The 26,117-nt window shown below is 25.2% G+C and overlaps 1 protein-coding gene across 1 annotated transcript; it reads left to right on the top strand.

Annotated features, from left to right (window-relative positions):
* Positions 1 to 3,468: 3,468 nt before the first annotated feature.
* LOC145835561 (alpha-(1,3)-fucosyltransferase fut-5-like) lies at positions 3,469 to 5,969 on the top strand. Its single transcript, XM_082943217.1, has 6 exons — positions 3,469 to 3,492; positions 3,727 to 3,803; positions 4,415 to 4,528; positions 4,778 to 4,987; positions 5,202 to 5,400; positions 5,640 to 5,969. The coding sequence occupies exons 1-6, from the start codon at positions 3,469 to 3,471 to the stop codon at positions 5,967 to 5,969; spliced, it is 954 nt and encodes a 317-aa protein (XP_082799343.1).
* The last annotated feature ends 20,148 nt before the right edge of the window (positions 5,970 to 26,117 follow it).

Genomic DNA, 26,117 nt, shown 5'->3' with positions numbered 1-26,117 from the left:
AAGTTTTTCTGATTGTTTTTTTTCGTTTAGTTAGTTATTAAGATAGTTAGTCCTTAATAAAAAATACATAACGTTTATAACTTTGATGCTTTTGGTAAAGTTTTGGTGATTTTTTATTTATTTTAAGTCATTTTACTTCCAAAGCATAACAAAAAGAAAAAAATTCAAATTTGATATTAAACACTATGATTGTTACTTTTGAAGATATTTAAATCTTTGTTAAAAAGTTACATGCTTCTTTTAGTATAGATTTAAAAAATATGTAACAAAATTTTCAGTTTTTGACTAACTTTGATACTTTTGCCTGTTGGTAGATGATGTTCTTAAATATACTGATATATACCGCAAAAAGCGTAAAATGATGTTAAAGTTCATTTGCGACGCGAAAATAACCGTTTTAAAAAGTACATGTTCAAACTTTTGTTTTTTGTTTTTATAAGTCTAACCTTTACCAGTAAAACTTAATAATTATAGTTTGATTAACTGAACTATGAAAAGGTGTTTTAAATTTGTTGAAGTAAGTTTTTTGTAACATAAAATGTGAAAATTAACATCTCAGTTATAGTTTATTTTGTTTACTATTAAAAAATATTCATTTATTCGTATATTTTGTTTTTAACTTAAATTGTAAACAATTATAAAGTTTGTGTGTTTAAAGAACTATAGCTTTTGTGAACTAGTTTATATTGTATTCACATAATTTTATGTTTAAGTGGAAAGTAAACACCTATGTCTGATAAAAAATTAAAATTAATTAGTTAATGATTGAAAAAAAGTATTTTTTACCAAAAAAGATGATATCTTAGTAAAAATAAAACAAAAAATTAGCTTATAATTGTCAAGAATAATTATATCGTTCGTAATTAACCTGTAATACCGCAGTCATACGCTAAAAAAAGTGACAATAGGTTTTTATTTTTTCGGGTAAATAGTAGGTTTTTCAACTTGCTAACTTTCAAAATGCTTAATTTATGTTTAAACTTTCTAATAAAAATCAGCTGTTTATATTTTAATTTAAAATCTTTTTGTTTGTATTTTCAAGATATTACTACAATTAAAATTCAAATTATGATTAAAGACTAATGGTTTACTAGAACAGGCTTATAAAGTAACTACTTTAGTTTTAATTCAGTTTGCTTTGATTCTTAAATTTTTAAGTTTATTGGCAACGCATAAATATATTCAACTGTAGGTTTTTTAAAGTTTACTCATGAAATTACATCAAAGGTATAAAAAATATATGTTATACTTTTTTGATCGTAATTCTTATTGCTAATAAGATACGAAGGAGTTTCTTAACACTTTTAGAAGAAACTTAAGTATTATTTCTGTTATTTTAAGATTTAAACAACAAGTTGCTAGATAACCTGTACTTAAGAAGCCTTTATATAATTAAAACATAATTACCAGCTAAAATTGTATAAAGTGTTTATCCGTTGCTGCTTGTTAGTTTATTTGCTTGTGATCATTGCGGAAGCAAGAAACAGTTGTAAAGCGATAAATTTAATAGAGCGTTTGTTTTAATTACTTTTGTTATTACTGGTTTATTAATTACAAATGTAATGAATTGCAGCGACTTTAATACAGTAAAGTTAGCTTTTGCAAGACAAACCAGTGAAATTTTATTCTAAATTTTTATTTATCAACAAAACTGCAAATTATGAAATTACATGTTTTTACATGAATAAAATTTGTTGTTGAAAAATAGAAATTTAAATCATTAGTTAAATTTAAGTTTTTTTTGTTAATTGATACTTTTAGGCAGTTAGTTATATAAACAAAACATATTTATTAGGTTGAAGCAAAAGTTAAAACTTGATAAATTTATAAAACTTATAAAAATTATGTTATATTTGTATGTTGTACCACAAATATTAATAAAACTAGGTTGTTATCTCATAAATAAAAGATTTTTAAAGATTTTACGCATTTCGCAATAGTTTAACAAACCCTTTAAATATATTGTATTAGCTGTTAATTTAATTTTAGAATCGATACAGTTAATTTTTGTAAACTGATAAAACTTTAATAGTAGTTTTTAATTATTTACGATGAAAAAGTACCGATAAATAAAATTAAAAGTTTTCCCAAACCAAAACTACTTTCTTAGGTAATAGTATTTTTGTAAATTTATATTTTAGAATAGTAAACATTAATTTATGCGTTTAAGTTTAATAACAGCGTTTGAATGCTTTTTAAATTAGTTTTTAGAATTTAAAATTTACGAATCTGAAGTTATTTATTCAAGAACTTACTAGATAAAACGTTATACTTTGCAAAATTATATTTTGTTTGAAGAAGAAAGCTAGATTGATTAAAAAATACTTTATTATAACTTTTACCTTTATAATAATTCTCTTTTAATTATATAAAAGTTTTTGTTTTTAATAATCTTTGGTTTTATTAAGCTTTTATTATTGCTAGTTTAAATGTAACATATTAAGTAGACTTTAAACATACTAGCATAAAAAGAATTCATAAAAGTAGATTATTTTTAGCAATCTCAACAACAGCAACTTTTGGATTGTGTTTATTGTTCAGTAATCGTTCCAGCGAAACTTTTTATTTTGTTAAAAATCTATACTTTGATGCTAGTTGAACAAGTACTTAATTAATGATTGTTTAATAACTTCATTTGAAGGTTGTTATAATTTTTAAAAACAAAGTCAATATATCAAAATCATTTTAATTTTAACTTTATAAAACAAGATATTTTGAACATCATTTTTAGATACATATTTTAAAAGGTAAATAATAAAAAATAGGCTGTATTTCTTTACACGTAGAAGCTAAGCATTTTTCGCCGGATGGTGTTAATTTAGAAGAAAATGAGACTGATACTTACATTTTTTGTTTTATGCTTAAAAGTTAAGCATTACCGTAAACTTCAAAAAATAGTTATTATTAAAAGAAACTGTAATAACTCAGTCTAAAACTTAGATTGCAAAAAATTAACAATATAAAAATGCAATTATATGCAAAATCTGAAACAATTTTAGTCTAAACATAATATTTAACTACCAAATTAAAACTATTATGTATTGTAAAGCTTAATTAATTCCGCAATTTTTTTTTATAAGTAAACATAATCATTTTCTTTATCTAAAACAATATCACTTCAAAAAGAGTAGAAAGTTTTTTGATATCATAAAAATAAATACTTGAAGTACAAAGTAAAGCAAATAAATTATAGAGAAAAAAAATTATTAGTTAAACATTGAAAAATAACTTAAAACAAATTCATAAAAAAAGTTAAAATTAATAAATACTAAAATTTTCTTATTTTAATTTTCAAATAAGTTAAAATTCTGTATAAAGTAATAAATTTTGTTTATAACTTTAGTGGTAGTTTGACAATAACGAAATTGGGTATTTTTAAACCTTCAAAAATTGCAGATAATACTTTATTGGTATCGTCCATGGGGAAGTCCCGTTCATAATAAATTGGGGTCAGAATGTGGTAGTTGCATGGTAACAGACAACAGAAAAAGAGTTTGTTTTTTTAATTTGTATAAACTTGTTGTTTTGCTTGTTGTTTATTAACTTGTTTTTGTTAAGTCAAAAAACTAGAAGATGTCTAGGAATAAGTTTAACTAGTATTTTTGAGTTTAAGTAAATTTTATGTGCTTTAAAAATTGTTTGTTTTAAACTCAATTTATAAACAACGATAAATCGATATCACTGAAACTAAAAAAAATATTAGTTTGTTAAATAACAACGTTGTAGATTGACGAAAAAGGCACTAAAGCTGTAATATTTCATTACCAAGAACTAAACAAAAACGATTTACCCAAAACAAAAAGGTAAACTAAACTTAAATTACTTAAAATAATGATAAGAGTTATAAATAACTAATTAAGATTCCTAAAAGAACTTTTAGGAATTATCATTTTATAAAAGTGTTTAAAAAACCGTAAATATTGTAAAACACGCTATAAATTAAATATAGGAGTACTATTATTTGAGAAGCATAAATATACTTTGTAATAATCACAACAAACAATTAATAACTACCTAACAGTCTAATACTTAAGTTTGAGTATAAATTCATACAAACACAATTAGTGAGTTGTGAAAAATTTAGCTTACTTTATATGAACCTTGTTTATTTGTGGTAATTTTTTTTATATGAAAAAAATAACTTCAAGAGCAGATAGGCAGCTTTAGTTCTATGTTTTAGTGTTTAAAAGCAACTATATTACTCAACTATAGAATACTACTTGAGCTTGTTAGTTAAAGTTAAGTTTTTAATATTTTTTCTTTATTTTTAAGATTTATACTTTTTAGCGTGTTCATACTACTGTTAGTTTTAACAAAAATACTTTGTTTGAGTTTTTTTAACGGTCATGCACATGAAAAATATTTAATTCTATTTTAATGAAAGCAAATTAACGGTAGCCCACTTTCGAATCAGGCGTTCAGACCAGTACTACGCATTTCATTCGGCGGAGAGCCCCGCTTTTGTGAAATCGCGAAAAGGAAGTTTGAAGAACTACGACGAATATTTCAACTTGACCATGACAGTGAGGTGTTGACTTTTTTTTGTTTTTTGTAGCAGAGCGTAAACTTGTTTGATTACTTGAATGTAGTAGAACACAAGGCAAGTAGAACAAAAGTGTTCAGTAAAAATATCAAAAAAAAAAAAAAACTAGTGCAAATAAACAACAAAATTATTATTTAAAAGATTTTTTTCGGAATAGTGCAACTAAATAAGCATAAGTAAGATGTTTACCTAATTGTTATTAAGCTTATCATAACCTCATGCTTAATTTTGTAGAAGAGACGGAGATGTGTTTTATCCTTACAACACTATGTACAACATCGCTTTAAAAGTAAAAGAGAAAAACACGAGTTTAAAAGAGTTGATGAAAAATAAGAAACATTTAGCAACTTGGTTCGCAACTAACTGTGACTATACGGTGGGCGCTAAGAACAGACTCAATCTCGTGCAAAAACTGGTTGATTTGGGGCTAGATGTAGATCGTAGGTTGTTTGAAAGTTATTGTACAGTTTACGAATTTTAATAAATCTAAACGCTTGATACAAAAAGTCCAAAACTGCAATCAATTGTTTTCAGTGTTTATGACTAGAAGTTTAGTTTACTTATGCAAACAATTGTTACAAAAAACTTAAAACAAATTAAACTTTAGAAAAAAAAGTTAGTCTTCTTACTAAATAAATTAGTCGTTACAAATTTTAAGGGGAAACTGTTTTCCGAAGGCGCCGGTCGTAAGCAATCGCAAACAATTCATGGGGAAAATAATGCTGGACTTTATTTCAAAGCACAAATTCTATCTCGCGTTCGAAAACGCTCACATGTGCAAAGATTACATGACTGAAAAGCTGCACATAAACAGTTTCTTAAGCGGGGCCGTACCTATTGTACACGGTGCACGAAAAGTAATTTTTTATTTGAACCTTTAACAAACTAAAATTATAACAAGGGAATATTTTTACATAAAGAACAATAATCTATTTAGATGCTTACATAACTTTAGTAAATTATAATGAATAAATAAACAATATTCATAAATATATAAAAAAATGCTACCATATCAACAATATACTTGTATAGCTGATGAACGCTTGCTAAACTTATGCGGCAATTATTCCAACTCTTAAATAATATAAACATTTAGCAAGACTACGAAGAGATGATTCCAAAGAAAAGCGCCATTTTCGTCGACGATTACGCCGACCTGGGACAACTGATCGACTACATCAGGTACCTGGACAAAAACGACACCGCCTACATGGAATACCTGACGTGGAGGCTGGACGACCCGGAAAAGTTTTACGGGTACAACATGACACTTGGGGGCTGCGAACTTTGCTTGAAGTTGACAAAAACGTCAATTAAAAAGGGGTACAAGTTTGCAAATGGAAACAGGGAGCTGCCGACGAGTAAAATTGTCAAGTCGCTGGACGAATGGGTTTACAATGAAGAAGATGAAGAGTGTTTAGTTTGATCTTGGAATGTGTGAATCTTTTAGTCTTGATAAAGACATTTTTTGTTTATTTTTGTTAATATGAGCCGTTGAGTATTATTATTCATTTAAAAAATAAATGATTTTGAAAAATATACAAATTTTTATTGCACAGCATGTAGGTTTAAATCGTTTTTAGGTTTACAAACCATGCTCAATAAACTTTTAATAAACTAATTGCTAAAACACATTTTTGCAACTATTTAAAAAAAAGGGAAAATACATTATGACGTAGTTATACAAAACTGTGTATAAAATTAATTTGTAAAGAGTTATAATATTTTTAATACATTATAATGATATTATTGTATGTAAAAATAAATTTAAATCAAATGCAAATAACAACCAAAAATTTTCCGATATAAACCTTAAATTTAAAAATATTTCAGTAAGGAGATGTTTGATGTAAATTATTGTTAATAAACAGTTACTGTTATCGATAAAAACGATAAAAAAATTCTAAAATTAAACTTTTAGTAAGTATAAAAACTTATCTGAAAATAAAACTGTTTCTCACAAACTTCTCATCTTAAAGAAAAAGTATTATTGATGAATAAAAATAATTTTTCTAAAACAAAAAAAAAAAATAAAATAAAAAATTAAAATTTTTTAAAACAGTTGCTTAATTTTTGAATTATGATACAGTAGAAAAGTCACAAACAAAAAACTGATTGTGTTTCGGACTGATTTAAGCATTATATTCAGTATATAAATTGTGTCTATTTTTATCAACTTATGTTTGTTTTTGTTGTTAAAAGCTCTGTTTGAGAAATCTAAATATAATTTTTTTAATCCTAAATTGGTAACACGTTGGTTTGTTGAAAATAAAATGTTAAAACATTATTTCAATGGTTTTGCTTTGAGCTATAATTTACAATTGAGAAAATTTTTATCTTTACTTTTTTTAGCTTGTTAAAAAACAATATTGCGCTTTGTTTTATTTCTAAAGCAATTAACTAATATTTCTGCTTCAAAAATAAATTCTCACAATGTGTTCATTAGATGTTATTTAGAAAATTGTATGAATTAGAATGCTCCATATTGAAGAACATATTTATCGAAAGTTTATCCAACTATTGTTACTTTGCTAAAACTTTTCCCCTAAAAGGATCTTTGCGTAAAAAGTATTTGAAAAATTTTACTTAAAGAAAAAAGTTTTAAGTCATGCACTTTACAAAACTACTAAATTTACTTGTTTTAGTTCGAATAAAAACGAATCCAATTTTTAAAATCAGTCTCAAAACAACATTAGCATTATTTGATCAGCACTAATGTCATAAAAATATATCACAGTTTACATGGTACTTAAATAGTTACAGAATTAAAATAATACGCTTATTAGTTTGCAATACTTCAATATCTTTAAAACTTAAAAAGCCGTAAAAGTTCAAAAAACAAAACTGCAATTTAAATTACTTTGCTACCTAATACTTCCAAACCGAATTTGTCGACTAAGTTGTTTGAAGCTGATAAGAAAAGTTTATTATTATTATTATTTTTTATTTATTTTCATTTTAGTTAAACAAGTTTTAGATGAGTTTTGAATTTGTTTAGACTGTTTTGCTTTGTTGTTATAATATTTTTATATGCATTTCTTAAAATTTACCTTAAAGGTTTATTTCTTAGAGTTAATAATGTTTTTAAAACTGTTTTTTTTTTGTTCTAGTTTTTAATGTTATCTACTTGCTTATAATTCTAAGTTGAAAGTAAAAAAGAACCACATAAAATATTTTTGACTGTTGTTATTAAATATACCGTTTAGTAAAAACTATTTCAAAATAACAATCTCTGGACAACTTTTATTTGTGCTTTTTCATTGTTATATTACTGCTACATACTTAAGTTTAGTTAAAACGAAGAAAAACCTTTTTTTTAACAACTAGAAGCTTTTTAAGAAAGTTTCTCAAAACTAAAATAGTATTTATTGATTTTGTTGACAATTAAACTAGTACACTGTTAATATCGAAACAAATAGCTTTTGCAAAATGCTTAACAAGTTTTATTTATTTTAAATGATGTTTGAAAATAATACTCGTTTTAACACTACAATATGGGTGTATAGCCTGTAAAAATAGTGCTATTGTAAAAAGGATTAAATATAATATTTGTAAATATTAATGACTGTTTTAAACAGGTGAATTCCGTTTTATAGAAATCAAGTTTTTAAAAACTAATACTTAAAGTTTAATGTACTAGATATTTAACTTTCATACTTACCTTTATATTTGAAGCTTTTAAATATTACAAGCAGGCACTTCATTACCATTAAAATAAATATTAACCTCAATTTTATACTATCTTACTAAATGTTTAATGAAAAGTTTTTACTATTAGATTGACAACTATTTCCAGTAAAAAAATTGGTATTAGCTTTATAATGCGTTTAGATTTCAGTAAGAAGATATTTTATTAGTTTAATTAAAAGCAAAATATTTAAGTAACATCTATTAGAAAAATACATTGTTTTATTGAACAAACGCTATTGCACTATTTTTGCTAATACTTAAACAGCTTTAATCTAAGATTTTAAACTAAGAAAAAACCTGATACTAATGATTAGACTTCCATTTGCTCAAAAAGTATTTCGGAAAAAACTTTAAGTGACTTATGACTAAATCAGTAAAAACCGAATAAAACAAGTTTTACTGTACATAACATCACTATATATATATAAAGCAATCGTCAATTTAACAACTTTCCTGCAAACATGACAGTGTTAACATTTTACTACCGGGCAGCCTGTTGTAGTACTGAATTTGAATTTATAACTAAATAGTCTATACAAGTCTATAAGCATAGCTTATCTTTATCTAGCAGTTCAAAACTTTGTAAACAATTTATTTGCGAGTTTTTGTTTAGCCCAATAGTTTATTCTTAAAATTCTTCTTTTTTAAGTTTAGAAGAAAAAATACTTTGTTGTTATAGTGAATGTCAATAATTTTGTTTTAATTACAAGTTTTAAGCACAGAAAATAGGTTAACAGAATATTTATTTTTTCAAAATTGTGTTAGGTAAGATTTTTTTATATAAGAAACTAAACTACATGAACTATCAAATTGTAACAAAAGTTTTATAGTATAACCTAGTTTAAAACACATAATGACTTGTTTTATATGGACTTCAAATTTAAAATTCTTTATTTTTAGTTTGGTTTTCTTGTTTTACACTGTGATTAAGTACTATTCAAAGAAAGTGCAAATGCAGTAAATCACTTAAAATATAAATTAAAAAAATTAACTACAAAATGATGTTAAACTTACTAATAAAAGTATAAAGTTCTACTTGTTGATGTTTCTTTAAAAGATATTTAATTATATGTTGGTAAGTAGCATCTAAATTTTTATAATTAAACTGGAAAAGTCAATGTTTATCGTCTAAAATAGTTTATAATTTTTATTAGAGTAACTAATTAGGCTAAATGTATGCTTATTATTGGCTTTACTTTTAAACAAATTGATTTTTAAAGATGATAAAACAATAAAGTTTCAACAAAACTAGCTTAATTTCTTTGTAACTTTTTTTTAAACAATATTTAATACTATAGCTTAACAAAAAAAGTTGTATATTTATTTGAAAGTAGTTTTATGTTTCGAATGTTTGAAATAACGTTAGAGTTTTTTTTTCAAACTCTATGCAAAGTTTATAATTTTAGTAACTAACTATAAATGTGCGAACTAAATATTTTATTTACTACCAGGTTTCGGTGGCAAAAAAAAAGAACTACGACCTTTACATGTGAACTGTTTACTATCTAACTTTACTTGAAAAGTTCGTAATTTATTTTGCCAACGAAGCCTGGTAGTAAAAAAAATACTAAATCTGCACATTTATAGTTAAATAAGCTCTTTACATTTCAGCAAACGGAGCAATCTTTTTTAGTTAAGACAAATAACTATACAATTTTAGTAAATAAAAAACTGGTTTTGTAAGTATGTGTTAAGATTATAAAGACATAGAACACTTTTTATTCACCATTTAGGTTTAAAGTTTGTTGGTTGTTTGTTATTTAAAACATTGTAAACAAAAATATAAAAGTTAATTTAGCTAGAAAATAACTTCAAAATGTATGAAAGGTGTGAACTTGTAAATAACAAGTGTAAAAGTTTAATAATGCTTTAAATATCTAAAACTACATCAAAACAACGAAACATATAAAAAGTTTTAAACTAAATACTTTCTAAATTTTGTATCAAATAGTCTTTGAGCCTAATAAACTTTATTTCCGATCAAAAATTGCTATAAGAATAAAATTTTTTAGCAGTGCTTAAAATTGAAATTAACTTCCTAAAATCGTATGTATGTTAGACAACTTATAGTGTCATGTAAAATGAAAATTTTAGCTGTTTAAGAGTGTTTCTATAAAGAAATGCTCGCATGCTGCACTGTGTAGAAAAAAATCTTTCATAGGCCGCAGGCATCTATAACATCTTCAAAAAAAAAAAAGACAGAGTGTTTTTTAAACCAAAAAAACTAAGGCAATAATAGAGCACTGGTTAGTTTTTAGGTTAAAAGCCAATTTATAAGTTTTTACCATGAAAACCGTTTTATATCGTATGATAAGAAAGCATGCTCTTAGCTAAAAGGTACCTCGTGGATCGCAGATTTTTGCTTTGCGAGCTTCAGTTTGTCAAATATGAACTATAAAAAACTACTAAAGCTTTGTTTTTTTTAGATTTTTAAACAAAGTTTTATTTGTATGACCCCTTTACCTTAACATACAAGTAGTTCTAACTTTATTTTTGTAAACTATATATTGTGAATGAACTTTAATGATGTATTACTAAAAAATTAAAAAGAGAATCTGAATTAGACTATTGCATTTTAATACTCATAGAAATTTCCAAAAATGCCTTTAAAATAAAAAAAACTTTTTATAAACCAGATAAAATACTTTTCATCGATTAATCAAAAAAACCAATGTGTGAGAAAACTTTGAAAATCAGTAAGTTAGAAGATGTTATTACAAACATAAAACGTGGAGCTGTGTTGAAATCAATCGAACAGTACACCACCGAGCGGTTGAAATTTTTGTTCGACCAGTTTGATGAAAGTCCATTGGACGGAGGGCTCGGATTGAGGCTTCGTGTATTGACTGGCATCAGAACAAACGGGGTTTGTTAGTTTATTGAATAGCAACATAAATAAGTGTATGAATATATTTTCTGTAAGTTAAGTAAAACTCGGTAAAAAAGTCGGAAAAGTACATTTGAGTTGTGTTATGGTAGAAAATACGCTTTTTAGTGTTTAAGTTTTGCCGGATAATTTTAAACTGTTGTTTATTTTTTCAATATAGTTAAGTTATAGCTTAAAGTTTAAGGTAGCCAGAATATTCAAATATAGAATTAATAGTCAGAGATTGTCTATATAAGATAGCTGTAAAGTTTTTTTTTTTTTGAATAACATAAATTACTGACACTGATAACATAGATTTTTAGACTACTCAATTGATTTAGTCTAAAAAAACAAAAAATACATGTTTAATGTTTAAGCTTTTTTTTCAAAAATGGTGTAAAAGAATAAAAGGATTATTATAACACCAAGCTTTAAATTGTTATACAAAAAAAAAATTACTTAAAAAAAATGTTATTAGAATAAAAGTTCTAAAACCAAACTTGTTTTTTTTTATGTTCTGAGTTGTAAAGATAAGACACAAATTTAAAAATTAAGCGTTTATATTTTCATATTTAGGTATTAACACAAAACGTTGCTGTATGCAAAACTTTAAAAATCAAAGGTTAAAAAGAGTAATTAACTATTTTAAGTTTATACAATTAACAGAGCAGAATTTTTTTTTCAGGTGTCAAAGTGGTTCGCAAGTGTAAGATTCCAACTTAAAAAGAGCAACCCTGAACTCTACGAAGCAGTCAGACAGGAAATTAATCTTTACAACTTTACAAACGCTGTAGTAGAAGGAGCTACAATTGTACAGGCGAGGCAGCTGTTATTAAAAACTCATAATATCGCTTGAAAACATTAACAAATTAAAACAACCCATTTTTTTTTTCATATTTAACAATGTTTAGAAAATAAAGAAAGTATTTATTGAATTTAGTGTGTTTACTCTTCTTCTGCAAAAATGTTAAAAAAACTTCTTTTAAAACGCTTATAGGTTATACTGATTTATATTTATTGGTCGAAGTTTTTGTTTGAGATTTAATTTTACGATTGTACAGTTCTATAAAATGTTTATAAGATCATATTTTGATTTATTGAGAATTTTTAAAGCTTTAGAACTGTTAAAACTGTAAGACTATGTTTTCATAACGCAACATAATTAATTTTCCTACGCATTGTATAAGCTTTTAATTATATTAATCGAAATTAAATTAAGTTTATCAAAAAAATGAATGCAAAAATTTCTGCAACCAAGTTATAGAATTGAATTCAAAGAAACAACTGTTATTTTTTCTATGTAGTCATTAGAATTTTAAAAATTAAATAATTCGTTTCTAAAATCGCAGTTTTAAAACTAATGTAATTTATATCTACAACAAATGTTATAATTCACCCAATAGTGTGAAAAACATAATTGTATATATGTATATATACATAATAGTCTAAGATTTAAATCCGGTGTGTTAAAATTTCCGTACTCTTCTTAGTTTAACTCAATAATTTTTGTAAAAGTTTAGTAGCTTATTGTTCAAATTTAATTAATGAAGTACAAAGTATATAATATAGATGTTTTTAAGAAATTTTAATTCTGGTCGTCTTCAAATAAAAAATTATATATCACTACTACGTGTCTTTAGTTTTTAATATGAAAAGAAAACATAACACCCCCTTTAGTTAAAGCCTCTTCTACTTAATTTTTTTTGAAAAACTGACTAGTTATTTAATATTTTACAGCGATGTAAAAAAAAGATTAAAATAAACCTAGTATTTGTTTGTAATTTAATCTATAACTTTAGCATATTTTCTAACAATATTTTTGTTTAGTAGCAAAAAGTGTTTGATTTAATTGTACTACAAAAGCTTTTACATCAGTAATAAAGTTAGTTAGAATAAAATAATTTAAATCACTTAAGTTTAAATAATGTTATTGACAAACAAAATGCTATTGCTTTCAGTATTGTAATTGTTGTTTTAAAAACAGTATCTACTTAACTTTTAAAAAATTAAATCGTAGACCTTTTTTTAATTTCAATCTATCTAAATAAATTAACAAACTTTCAACTAAAAATAGTTTATAAATAATTTGAAAAACACACAAGATTGCATATCTCAAGTTATACACTTTATGTAAATTTTATAGAAAAAGTAATCAATAAAAAATAATTTTTGATTAAGATAATCACAAAATAATACGTTAATAATAAAATTTTTATAGTCATTCAACAATAATAAAAGATTTTAATGAAAAACATTTCTTAACTTTGTTATAATTTTTTAACTTTCAACAAAATATTATACTTATCGAGAAGTATACACAAAAATGATTCTTTTGAGTGTTCTACGCAGAGTTACTACCGTCTGAATGGCCTGAATCAACCTGCAAAATGAATTATTATTTTCATAAACAGTTGTAAGCATTTTTCAATATACAGTTGTTTTTAAACAGTTTATCTCAATAAAAACTCGAGCATATTAGGTTGTTTATTCATAAAGTAATTAAAATTAAAATTTTGTCTTTATTTTTAAAACTTTCTTGTTTTTTGTATAATTTTGCAAAATATGGTTGAAATCGATAAATAACACATTAAAGTTTAAAGCAACACTTTTTACTAAACAAGTTAGAGTTAAAAAAATTGAAACATAATTTCATTTTAACAACAACTCGTTGGTATGAGTTTTTTTCTTATACTTTAGTTAGGATTTTAAACATCGTTTTTAGAAAGTTTATTTTTTCGAATAATTGTCGCAAAAGCTTTTGTTTTATTTAAAACTACGTAATTAATTTCATACATAAAAAAAGACTGTTTTTCGGGAAAAAAAAGATTAATGTTAATATAAAAAAATAGATAGAGTCAACTTACTAAATATAAGGACAATAAATTCAAAGTAAAACTTAAAACATTTATTGATAATTATAACTAGAAAACTTATTTCATTAAAAACTTAATGATTTTAAAGGACAGTAAATTTTTATAAAATATATGTTTTGTTTTAAACTATCAGACTTTTATTGTGACTTTACAGATAATCGACCATTGTAAAAAACAATTAAGAAAAAACTTTTTAAATCTTGTGCTTATAAAATACAAAAACTTAAAAAATTTAATAAAACTTAATAAAAAACAGTCCGAGTAAAACTTACACAACTTTATCGATAATTATACACAAAGTTATAGAAATTACTATATACATAAAAAGCTAAATACTTTTAGCGACAAGAAATTAACCGGAAACACTCTATTTATTATCAACACCTTCCAGACTTTATAGTTGCAAAAACTTTTACAAAACTACTTTCAAAAACTGAACAATTTTTACATTTAAAAAATTTACCTTTCTGCTTCTTTCAAGCATCTGCAGATACAACAGATGAGGATCAATGTTCTTCTTCCTAACTTCGTCCTCCATCTTCTTTATGAGCTGTGCGATCTTCTTGAAAAAGTCAACTCCGTCGGAAGGGTTTTTCCCGTGCATGGAAAGAAACTGCATCAGCTCGTTGAAGAGGAACCTCACGCTTTCATCACCCCTCTTGAACATCGTGCACACTTGCTTTTCAATTTTTGAAAATCTGTCTCGCCTGTGTTTTTCTTTTGTGTTCATTTTTTTGTGCGGAGTATTCAGGTACAAGTCTCAGACTGAATCTAAACACGCAGGTGTTGAGCTTAATAGCAAAACTTTATGTTGAAAAGAAATTGATACGAGACAGGTCTGTCTCGTTTTTATCAAATGTTTGTTTACCGGTAAAATTTGAACGCTTATATCCGGCTTATTATCAAACTTAAGAACGCTTAACTTTTTTTTATAATGTGACCTTTAACGCGTTTTTAATTTTAATAGAGTATATTTTTATAGCAGAACATGAACACCATTTTTTTAGTTTATTTTTGTCAATGTTTCTAATATATAAATGTTCAAAAACACTTCAGCTCTTGAGAAACGCTAGATGCAGTACTGTATTTCTTAAAACCGTTTAAAAAAACATAAAAATATTTCTTACTTGTTTTTACAAAGTTTTGAACTTAATATAAATTTTTATAAACATCGAAGCATTTTTTTTCGAGAAAATAATCAACGACTGAGCATTTAAAGCTAGTTTTCTGATGCTTAACTTTTGTATGAGTATAAGGATATTTTGAATAAAATATATTTTGGTAACAGATACTTTGTTTTATTAAGCTTAAATTTTTTAGTTCAGAAGCTTATATAACTTTTTATTAGTGAGAAGTAATAAAACAAATCTAAACCAACACGTATGTTTTGTTCTTAAAGATGTTGTTAACAACACAAATTACTGTGACTTTAAGTTGTAATATTGTTACAATTAAAAATATAAGTAATATAAAATTATTTTATTTCTTCCTACTAACAGTTTTTTTTTCTATTACTAATATAAGTTGCTTTTATTAATTGTTATAAACAATACAAATATCAAATAGTTTTTAAGGTGTTTATCTTAAAACTACATAAATAAAAAAAAGACAACTGTAAATATAAAAAATAGTTGACGTAATAGATATTCAGCAATAAATCAGCAAGGATGTGGTAGTGACGTAATAGAAACCTTAAGCAATAAAGATTATTTTGCAGATGAACCCTTAAACTTTTTGGTGCTACCAATCGTAATACTCATCTTTTATTTAGATAGCTGGCGCCTAAAAAAGTAAAACAATAACAAACAAAAGGTAACTCGATAAGTTGTGGAATTAATAAAATGAATTATTGACATGAAAGTCTCATCGCTTCTTACTTACCGATCAGTTATTTTTATATTTTTGAGCTTTACAATGTCAGTGAAAAACAAAAAAAAATATTTATTTTAAGTACATCTATCAAAGTTTGCATAAATTTTTCTAATACTTTTTGATGTTTTACTACCGCGAGTAGTGCACAAATCAGTTACTATTTTTTATTTTAATCGTTTTAATGAGAAGGTATATTATACACTTTCATTAAAGTTCATTGATTTTGTAGGTATATGTTAGCTTATAATAGAAATTTACGTTGGCTTGTATTTACGATTTAAATTGCAAAAAAAAAAATGTTCACAGCATAAATTAACATTAAGTAAATAAAAGTCTACTTATAAAGCAAAAGTTAAATCATTTAAAACAAAAGTATTTCTTAAAATACAAATAGGCAAATATGGTGCCTTTTAGAAATCCCTTTGCTCACTTTTTACGGTTCAAATAGTTATTTGCCGCTTTGATTGTTTCACGGCTTATTGCCTTTAGTCGGTTTAAGACCACCCAAAAAAGTTCTGAAAATATTCTCACCCTAGCTGTTACTTTTAAATAAAAACATTTATTGGTTTGATATTAAGAAAATCGAGGAAAAAAATTGAAAAAATATTTTAGATGTTTATAAATTGATAAAATAAAACGGCAAACCAACTGTAGTTATAAGTTTTACAAAGTGAATATCAACAGCTAAACACAAAAGTCAACAAATAAAGATTTGCTGATAAGTTAAGTTTACAAAGATTTCGAATCGATTAGAGCGATTTCAATGAGTCGAGTTTAAGGAACAAACAAGCAAACAAAATTAATAAGTAAATAAAATCAATCAATAGTTACTCATGCTTATGAAAGTTTAGTTTCACAGGTAAAAGCGGAAACTCTATTGTTCGCTGTTGTTTACTCAAGGTGGAAGTAAATATCAATTGCCTACTAGCTTATTTACTTTCTCAAGCGACTCTGACTACTTTACAGTTTTAATGCAAATCGTTGGGAAATTAAAATGTTTGATACTCAAGTTAAGATTTTGAAGTGAAATAGTTTAAATATCAATCAGCTTATTCATTTGCAGTCTGTATCACTAAGCTTGTGTAAAAAATATTAAACAAGTTTGTCATCAAAAAAAAACCTATTAGGCGAAGCTCCTTTATATATTATATTCTTAATGTTATTACTAACAATGAATTTGAGATAATATATATATACGTTGCAGATTGCAATTGATAGTTATGTATTACGATATAAAAACACCTTGAAATTGAATTGAGTCAATAATTGAGTAATTTTTTGAAAGCTTATGACTTTTATAAATAAGTTGTAGCTTGCACAAAGAGCTTATAACTAATAATGACAAAACTTAACTTAAAAACAATATCGCTGTTCTTGCGATTTGCACAATTATTATGAGTATCACATTACAAACTATGGCGACACAGTAGATTTAACTGAAAGTTATTGATCGAATAAGGGGAGTCATATCATTTTTCTGGAGCCGTCTCAATACTGTCTGCATTTGATTCGAATCGAAAGAACTTATTGGCGACATAAGATTATTGATAGATGACCATCAGTAAGTTTGAACCGTGTGAAAGAGATGGAAATTATTTAAAGCGTAAAAGTTTTAACCTTTCAATTTTTATCACAATATCGTTCTTTTGGCGGTGTGCACCTTTCTTATGAACCATGGCGACACCAAAAGTTTACCTGAAAGTTATTGATCAATGCAATTGAGTCATATCATTTATCTGGAGCCATTTCAATATACTGTCTGCAGATGATTCAAATCAAAAGAGCTTATTGGCATTTAGGAGTTTATTGATGGATGACCATCAGTAATTTTGAACCGTGTGAAAGAGATTGAAATTATTCGAAGCGTGACAAAGTGAGTCCAACCTTTAAACTTTTATCACGGCGTAACGAGATACTTTATGTTAAACAACTTCAAAATTTTGTATCACATTTATTTAACTTCAAGCTTCTTTCATATTTTAAGTACTAAAACAAACAAACACCCAACAAGTTTAAGACAAATTTGAAGTTTTTTTTTAGTTGTTTACTTTTTCACGTAAACTAAAATTTAACAATAAAACAAAATGCTCATAGTTAAGATTAATAGATATAGTTTTTAAGTGAATTGTTGATTTTATTACCGAAATTTAGAAATTATTTAATTTAATTGCATAATTGCAATTTAATTGTTGCTTTTGAATGATGATTTGTCATAATTTAAAATGATGTTATTGATGCCAAGAGAAAGTACTTTGAACTAATAAATTAAGGTTTAATGCTATATTAAACTATTATTACATTGCTCTCATAGTTTATAGTTTAACTAGTTTTTTTAAACTTATTCTTTACATACTTGATATTTCAACTCTTGTAAGTATTTTTAAGCTAAAATAGTTCTAAAGTGATATTAATTCATAGTTGTAAGTTTCAATTTGATTTTTCTTATCAAAAAAAACGTAAACAACTTTTGTTCTATCTACTAACATAATTAACTACAGAACTTTAGTAGTTTGATTTTCTTTGGATACAGTATTATTTAGCTAAAGAGCGTTTTATATTTCGAAAAATTGTTTATGTTTGTAATTAAGTAGTTTTGGGTAATTAACTTCGTGCAGGTAAACTCATATAAAGTTTTACAAAAATAAATAGTTTCGTTTTTTTGTTTTATTTGTATTTTGAATCAGTATAAATGTTCGTAAAGTATTAAAAACTTGCTATAACTGTGTATAAAACATTATGTGAGATCAGTCAGGCAGATAAAAAAACCATTTTTTCAAAGCTAAAATGTTTTAGTTGTTTTTTGACGGACAGAATACTTTGGAAAACAAAATGAGAAAATTTTAATAACGACATAAAGAAATTTGGCAATAGAAGTAAAACAAAAACTTATGTATTATAACTAAAACTGATCAATCAGTTGAGAGACAATTTTCACAAAAAAAGAGAAACCTCTCTCATTTATAGTTTTTTCTTTGTCCATTCAAATCAGCTTAAAAACTCAAAACTGGCTTATTTAAAACCACACAGTCAAAACAATTGACTCACATCTACAAAATGAGCACCACAACGAATCACATTGTTCTAACTAGACCGGTCGACTCGAGTTTGAAAATAACCGACTGTATCAACCGAAACTCACCTTTAGTGAGCAGCCAATCGAGCGCGGGCCAAAGAGCTGCGTCAAGCAGTCGAGCAAGGTTCTCGCAACGCCAGATTCTGAGAGCGCAGAGGAAGAGTAGAAAACGGAAGAAGATCAGAAAGGAGTTCGATCAGCTGAGGGCGATGGTGTCAGTTCACGACAGCACGGTATCGAATGACGAAGTTGACATCTTAGACAAGGCAGTAAAGTTGGTGAACGATCTGACGGGGAAAGTGAAAGCGATGAATGAGCAGAACAGAAAAATAGAAGCGAGGAGTCAGCCCTACCTTTGTCCTCAGTTCAGAATGCAGTATCAGTTCGCTGTGCGGCAAATGGAGGCGGCAGAAGCAAAGTTCAACGAGGTTAGAATTAATGCAATGGTTTAGTAGGAAATTTCCAAAGTTTAGTAATTTTAACTTTATGTAATGACAATCAAAGTTTGACAAAATTAAGGACCATTTTTCTTTTAACTGATGACTAAAAGCTTCAGTTTTAAAACTTAGATGTTTTTCTAATGTATATAAGGTGGTTTTAAGTATTTTATCAAATTAAATATAAATGAATAAACTAAGTACATTGTTAGAGTTTAAAGTAAGCAAAAAAAATTTAACATTGAAAAAATAAAAATAAAATCAGTTGTATTTAAAATAAAACTTCAAAGTTTAACTTAATCTTTATATTTAGATCTATAGTAATAACTTGCAGTTGTTAATCAAAATATTTAATTCAATTCTTGTTTTGAAAACAAAAAGAAATAGATTAATTTTTCTATCAGATTTAAGAAAAAATGCACTAAACTAACACTAAAATATTTCAAATAATTAATAATTAATTTTAATTGCAGACTGACTCGGAAATTCAGCCAATAGACGGTAGTACTTCAGCGTAAATGAATCTAACAAACATTTTAAACAATCCTTTAGATGGTCTCTTTTTAGGAAACATTAGAAAAAATTATATAGTTTAATGTTTTCAAGGTAACTAACTTTAAACGTTAGAAATAAAAATTTAGACAATTTTTTGTACTAAATAATTTTTTTATTAGTTTGAAAATTGTTTTCTAAAAGTTAATTTAAAACTTAAATGTAAGTAAAAATGTGTATTTAAAAATATATTTTTCTATGAGCAAGTATCAAAGTTTTTTAAACTACTTCTAGATAAATCTTTAAGTTTTTTTCACGTTCTTTCTATTCTTCACAGGCTTGCACAATTTTTTGCATAGTTTTTTTTAGAAAACTTGCATAAATGAAATATAAATCGCTTAAAAAATAATAAGTTTTTTTGCTTATCATAAGTTGTTTAACAGATTTAGAATTTTTTTACGTGTTGTTATAAATATTTAGAAAAAATGTTTACTATATTTTTTAAGTTTTAGTTTTATGCTTTTAATAACTTAGCAAGTAAACTAAATTTTAGCTTTCACGTCTTTTAAAATTATAATTTTCTAATTTCTTAAAATTGTATAATTTAAATACAAACCTTTATTTTGAAAATAGTATGCTTTTTCTACAAATCAGAATATATGTATTTGTTCAAAGGGGTAGTTTTATAGTAAAAATATTAAACCTTAGCCTTCTGTAACAGTAGAACGGAAATGGTTTGCAGTAATAAACAGATTGCAACTCACTTACTTTTTAGCTTTTTGTTTAATGTTAAGAGAACATTGTTTTTCATATCATTTGCTTTAAGTAAAGTTAATATGAAAAAGATACTTGTTAAAAAAAAAGCTATATAAATATTTTTTATATGAAACTTGAAGTTTCTTAATTTAGTAATCGTTATTTATACGGTAACTCAATAATTCATATTATTTAATCTATTATCTAAGTTTTTAATAGCAAGTATTCTTATTTTACAAAAAAAAAAATTATAAGTTATTTTAAGGTTTTAAGCTTTAGAGACAATTTAAAAATAAAAAATAAATAGTCTAAGTAATAGAAATAAAGATTGTAAAATGTTTTGAAAATGTACAAAAGTATGTAGTTCATATATTATTAAAATTAGCAATAATTCAGTAAGTTTAAACTTTTTAGCAACATAACAAAAGCTTTTGAAATATGTAAAAAAAATCGCACTAGATAGTTTAATAACCAAAGGTTATGGTGGTAATAAAAAAGCTAAAAAATGATTTAATAAGCCAAGCAATTGAACATAACTAGAAGTTTTAATCGTAAAATTTTTACAGGTCGTACTCCCCTCTTTGAATGAAAAGAATATTTTAACGCACTAAACGTTTTCTTTTAATTGAAATCTTTAAGGTAGTTAAGACATTAAGTTTTTAAACTGAACTTTATTATTAAAATAAAAAAAAACTTTGAAGTATGTAATATAAAGTTTTCATTATGGAATGACTAAACTTATGAAAGTGTAAAACAACAACATAACATATAAAAAATTATATGATTGGTTGCAATGTATCTGAAAAACTTACACCTGAAAAGACTATTAAACAAAACATAAATTGTTTCTGAAATTTCATTTATTTAAAAAAAATGTATTATCGCAAATAGTATGAACTTAATTATATAAATAAAAATAGTAAAACATGTACATTTTAATTATTATATATTTATTTTCGGTTAGAGTTTTTTAGATCGTAAATACTTTAGTCAATGCTAATTTTGAAGAAAAACAAAAGTAAACAATTAAATAAACCTTACATGTAAAGTATATGTAAGCTAAAAGTGACTAAAACTAAAACCGAATTGATACAAAAGCTGACTAAAACTGTGCGGCCTGCAAACATTTTGGAGCTTTAAGTTTGGCCCGCGAGGACCAATTACCTGCCGACTTTTCTTATAGTACTTATTTATTACAAGGTAATTAAAGTATGAATTTTTGAAGTTAATGTTTTATTTGAACTAACTCTTTATCTGCTTAAGAGATCGAACATTACTATACAACATAATATTTAATGCTTAATAGTTATTGAGTTAGTATTTTATAACTAAATTATTTCTTATATAAAGTAAGTATCAAACTATGGTGTTTTGTAAAAGTTTTTATGAAATTAGTATCAGTTTTATTTGTATATTTATATGTTTTAAGTTCCAAAAAATACTCCTACAATTACTTTCATTTTAAGTCTTTCATTATTTTTACAATTATTTTTTATTTAGTCTTATTTGGTGTATTGTATTTATTTTGATTTAATTATCTTAAACTTTACAAATAAAAACATAATAACATAAATACAAACATAATGAGTAGTACTTTAAAAGACCGCATTTGTTTATTAAAAATAGGTTGTTTTTTAAAATTTTAATGTTTTTATTTGTTTAAAAAAACTCTACAACTTTTAAAAACATCAAGCGTTATTTTTGGACTATATAAAGGACTTACTATTCTTCTTTGCATAATGTTTAACTACTAAAACGCGAAGTCTGATTAAAACGTTAAAAGATAATTCTATAAAATAATATGAACTTGGAAAACGCTAATACTTTAATCTCTAGTTGCTTAACTATTTGTATCGATTATTTTTACTTGTATTTTTTTTTTATTTTAGTCTCTTTTAACTCTTAAAGTTTCAAAAATAACGTTCAGCACATTGACGCTTTACAAAAACAAACATAAGCTTTTTCGCGCATAATAGTCTTAGTAGCGTCACAATAAAAATATTATTAGTTAGTCTCAGCAACACAAAACATTTAAATATTTCCATGCTTTTTGATATTAAGCTTTAACAAAAAGTTTAAATAACCCAAAAATATTACTAAAGATTATAAAGCGAGAGATTTACTGTTAGACGATAATTCAAAAAACTTTTGATTAACTAATTATTTGTAATTATTTTTACTGCTACAATATTTATAGACTTGGTAATGTAGTTAAATTACTTATTTTCAGCAGTACATCAATTACATTGTACTGTATTTTTAGTTTGTCATCACGTTATTTTGGTTTACTCAATAATAATTGTGTAATAATAACTTTTCAATGATAAATTTAAAATAAGGTAACAAACAACTAAGAAGTGTAAACAAACTAAACCACTGTAGTTTGACTGATGCGTAAGCAAAAAAAACTAAAACAATTTTTCGTAATGTAGTTAACTTGATTATATGTATAAATTATTACTCTTTCTGAAATTACATTGCCTTTAAGTGATTTAGCAGCTCAAATCATTGCACAAATAAAAAATTGAATTTGTGTTGTCAAATAATGGTTTAAGTAAAATATTTTACTTTGTTTGTATACCATTTAAGGATTGGTCGTCTTTTCAAACTAAATTGGTAATTCAATCGGGTCGTGAGCCTGATACGCAGGACCGGCAGCTGAAAAAAAAATCGTCTGGCTGTCCAGCTCCAATTAATAAATGGGTTTAAATGTATTTAAAATCAAAACTTGTGTTCTATAATTTTATGTACAATGGTAAATATTTTATGTTGGTAAAACACGAATACTGAAAATTGTTCACATATTTTTTAAAACTCTATGGTATATTATGTTGGTTAATTATAGTAGACAGGCGGCAACTGTATGGCCCAGCGGTTTGGCTCCAACTGCCCACGTTTGCGTCCCGGTGGTTGCTTCTATGGGGACGACCACGCAAGTATATAAAACATTGTATTGCTTGAATACACATTTAACCTAATTTAAGTAAGTTTAAAATTACAAATAACACCCAACTACCATAAATAAGAACATAAATTTTAGTTTTATAAACAAAATCCACCGTATGAAAGTTAGCTGTGTTAAAGTAAAAGGTTGTTTTAGTTAAGAAATTTTTAAACATGCTTTAAAATGCACCTTTATATTTCTAAAAAAAATTTCCTACTGTGATAGCTTTTTATTTCTTTTAGGTCTATTGTTTTTTTTCTATGAACATGTAACAAGGCCTATCATAAACAAACTTAAATATTTAATCATATTTATTATAAAAACGTTTTTTAATAGTAAAATAAAGTAGAATAAGAAGTAAATATTTCATTTTATTGAGTACTTGTTTAAAAAAACTTAAACTTTAGTTTATTTTTTTACTAACTTGAAGATTTCAAATACATGAAGCATTAAAAAACATATACTGTTATATATGTTTTCAAATTAACTGTATGACATCTTAATATAGTGCACACTAATGTATCAAATATTCAAAGGATTTTATTGCACTAACTGACTAATAATTTTTTTTTTGGTTGTTTAATAAATTAAAATAAAACCAGTTATTAAAAATGTGTTTCTTTCGCTCGTCTATATCGGATAAAAAAGTCAACTAATTACATAAAAAATTTAAACTTGTTTTAAATTCAAGTTTGCGTGTAATTTTTGCTTAGTTACTCTAACTAAAGTAGTTGTAGTATTAGCTTTAGGTTGTTGGTAAATGACACTCTTCGTGAACGTGCAACGCTATTTTTATTCATAAGTTATAAGCAGCATTTCAATTTTACTACGGAAATAATTAACAAAAACTTGATTTTAAAGAGAAGCATCTACTCTTAGATAATAAATACAAAGTAAAATTATAACCATCAAAATAAAAATATACTTAAGTTTTAGATCTTTAAATTAAATTTTGAAGTAACCATAGTTTATGATTATTTAAACCATTTTTCAATCGTCAAATATGTTTTTACAGTTCTAATTAACTCATTAGTTAAAAAAAAGTTAACTCCTGAAATTTACTTATTTTTATTTCCATTTAATACTCACCTGAACTCAAGTGAATCTTACTGTGACGTAGTCTAAAAAATCATCGTGCTTTGATTCTTTACAACTGCCTTTTACCTTGTTATATTACTTGTTTAATTTTGTAACACTGTTTTAAAAGATTAAAAATACCATTTTTTAAAATTAAATTTTTACTCAAGTTCTAAATATATAAATACATTCTTCACTATAATTAATTTTTTCCTTAAATTTATCTAACATACTTAAACACAAAATTATCTAAGATAAAAATATTAAAAAAAAGATACTCAAATGCAGTAAAATTATTATAAAAAAAATATTAATTATAACAACTACTATTCATGTGTAAGTTAAGTCAGTAGTTATTAAATTTTTTTTAATTTTTTTTGAACTATACAAAGTATACTCTTAAAATGGTTGAAAATTCTTTTAGGTTAAATAAAGCCGAACTGAAAACTTTTAAAAGCACATAAAATAACTCCACAGAAGTTTTTAAATGTATGATCGTATAAACCGAGACTATCTGTGCTGTTTGATTTGCAAAAAATTGGGATATGTTTGTGCGTATAATTCAGGGTTTCCCAAAACCATTTACTAAATCATCCCTTTGCAGAAAATTAAAAAAAACTTCGCCCCCCATGATTTTATAAAGTATTAATTTCTTCTTGAGTACGCACTTTTGAGCTATAAAAGTTGTATTTGAAATGTAATTTAGTCTGGAACTCTAACGCACTTTGGGCTTTGTTCAAAGTAATTTACAGGGCTTGAAAATATAATTTAAAGTTATTTTCTTATAAGCCCAATAAAATAAATTAAAATATTTGAATATCAAAAAGCTTTTTGTAATCTGTAATCAATTCTGTTTAAATATGAATTGTTTTGAATTTGATGAAATCTTTAGGTTAGTTGTGGACAACTTTTGTGGTTAGCAAGTCATTTTTACTAAAAAATCTTTTTTAGTGTCTACTTGTTAAAAAAATGTACTTGCAGGCTGCATATTGAAAAAAACTAACACATATAAAATTAAAAAACTCATGAAAAATTGTAATAAATTGATTTACTATAATTGTGATCTAGGAAGTACTGTTGTGAACTAAAAACCAAACTGAAAGCGTATTTCAAAGTATTAATATCAAAAAGCAAAATTTATTTGTATTGCACAAGTAGTTTTCGAGTTACTTAGCGGGCCGAAATTTGACTGGATCTGGACTGTACGTTACCCATCTAAAACCCTAACTGAAACCTAATATTATAATAATCTTTTATATAACGAATTTCGGACAATTAAAAGTGAATACTAAGTAACTTATTTAAGTCGCACAATATACTAAGTTATTTTATAAATAGGCATATTCTAAAATAAATTTACCATAGATTAAAAATTACGAAAGAATGAACAGCTTATTTTACACATAATGAAATATATATTAAAACTTGCTGATCTAGTTTTAGGAATTATGGCCGACTGGCTGATTATACCACATGAAAAGTGGTTTTTTCAAT

This window comes from Thalia democratica, chromosome 1 (assembly GCF_965202585.1).
Source record: "Thalia democratica chromosome 1, ktThaDemo2.hap1.1, whole genome shotgun sequence".
In the NCBI taxonomy this organism is placed as follows: domain Eukaryota; kingdom Metazoa; phylum Chordata; class Thaliacea; order Salpida; family Salpidae; genus Thalia; species Thalia democratica.
The sequence above is the reverse complement of the archived record's forward strand: the minus strand, read 5'-3'. Positions and strand labels throughout refer to the sequence as shown.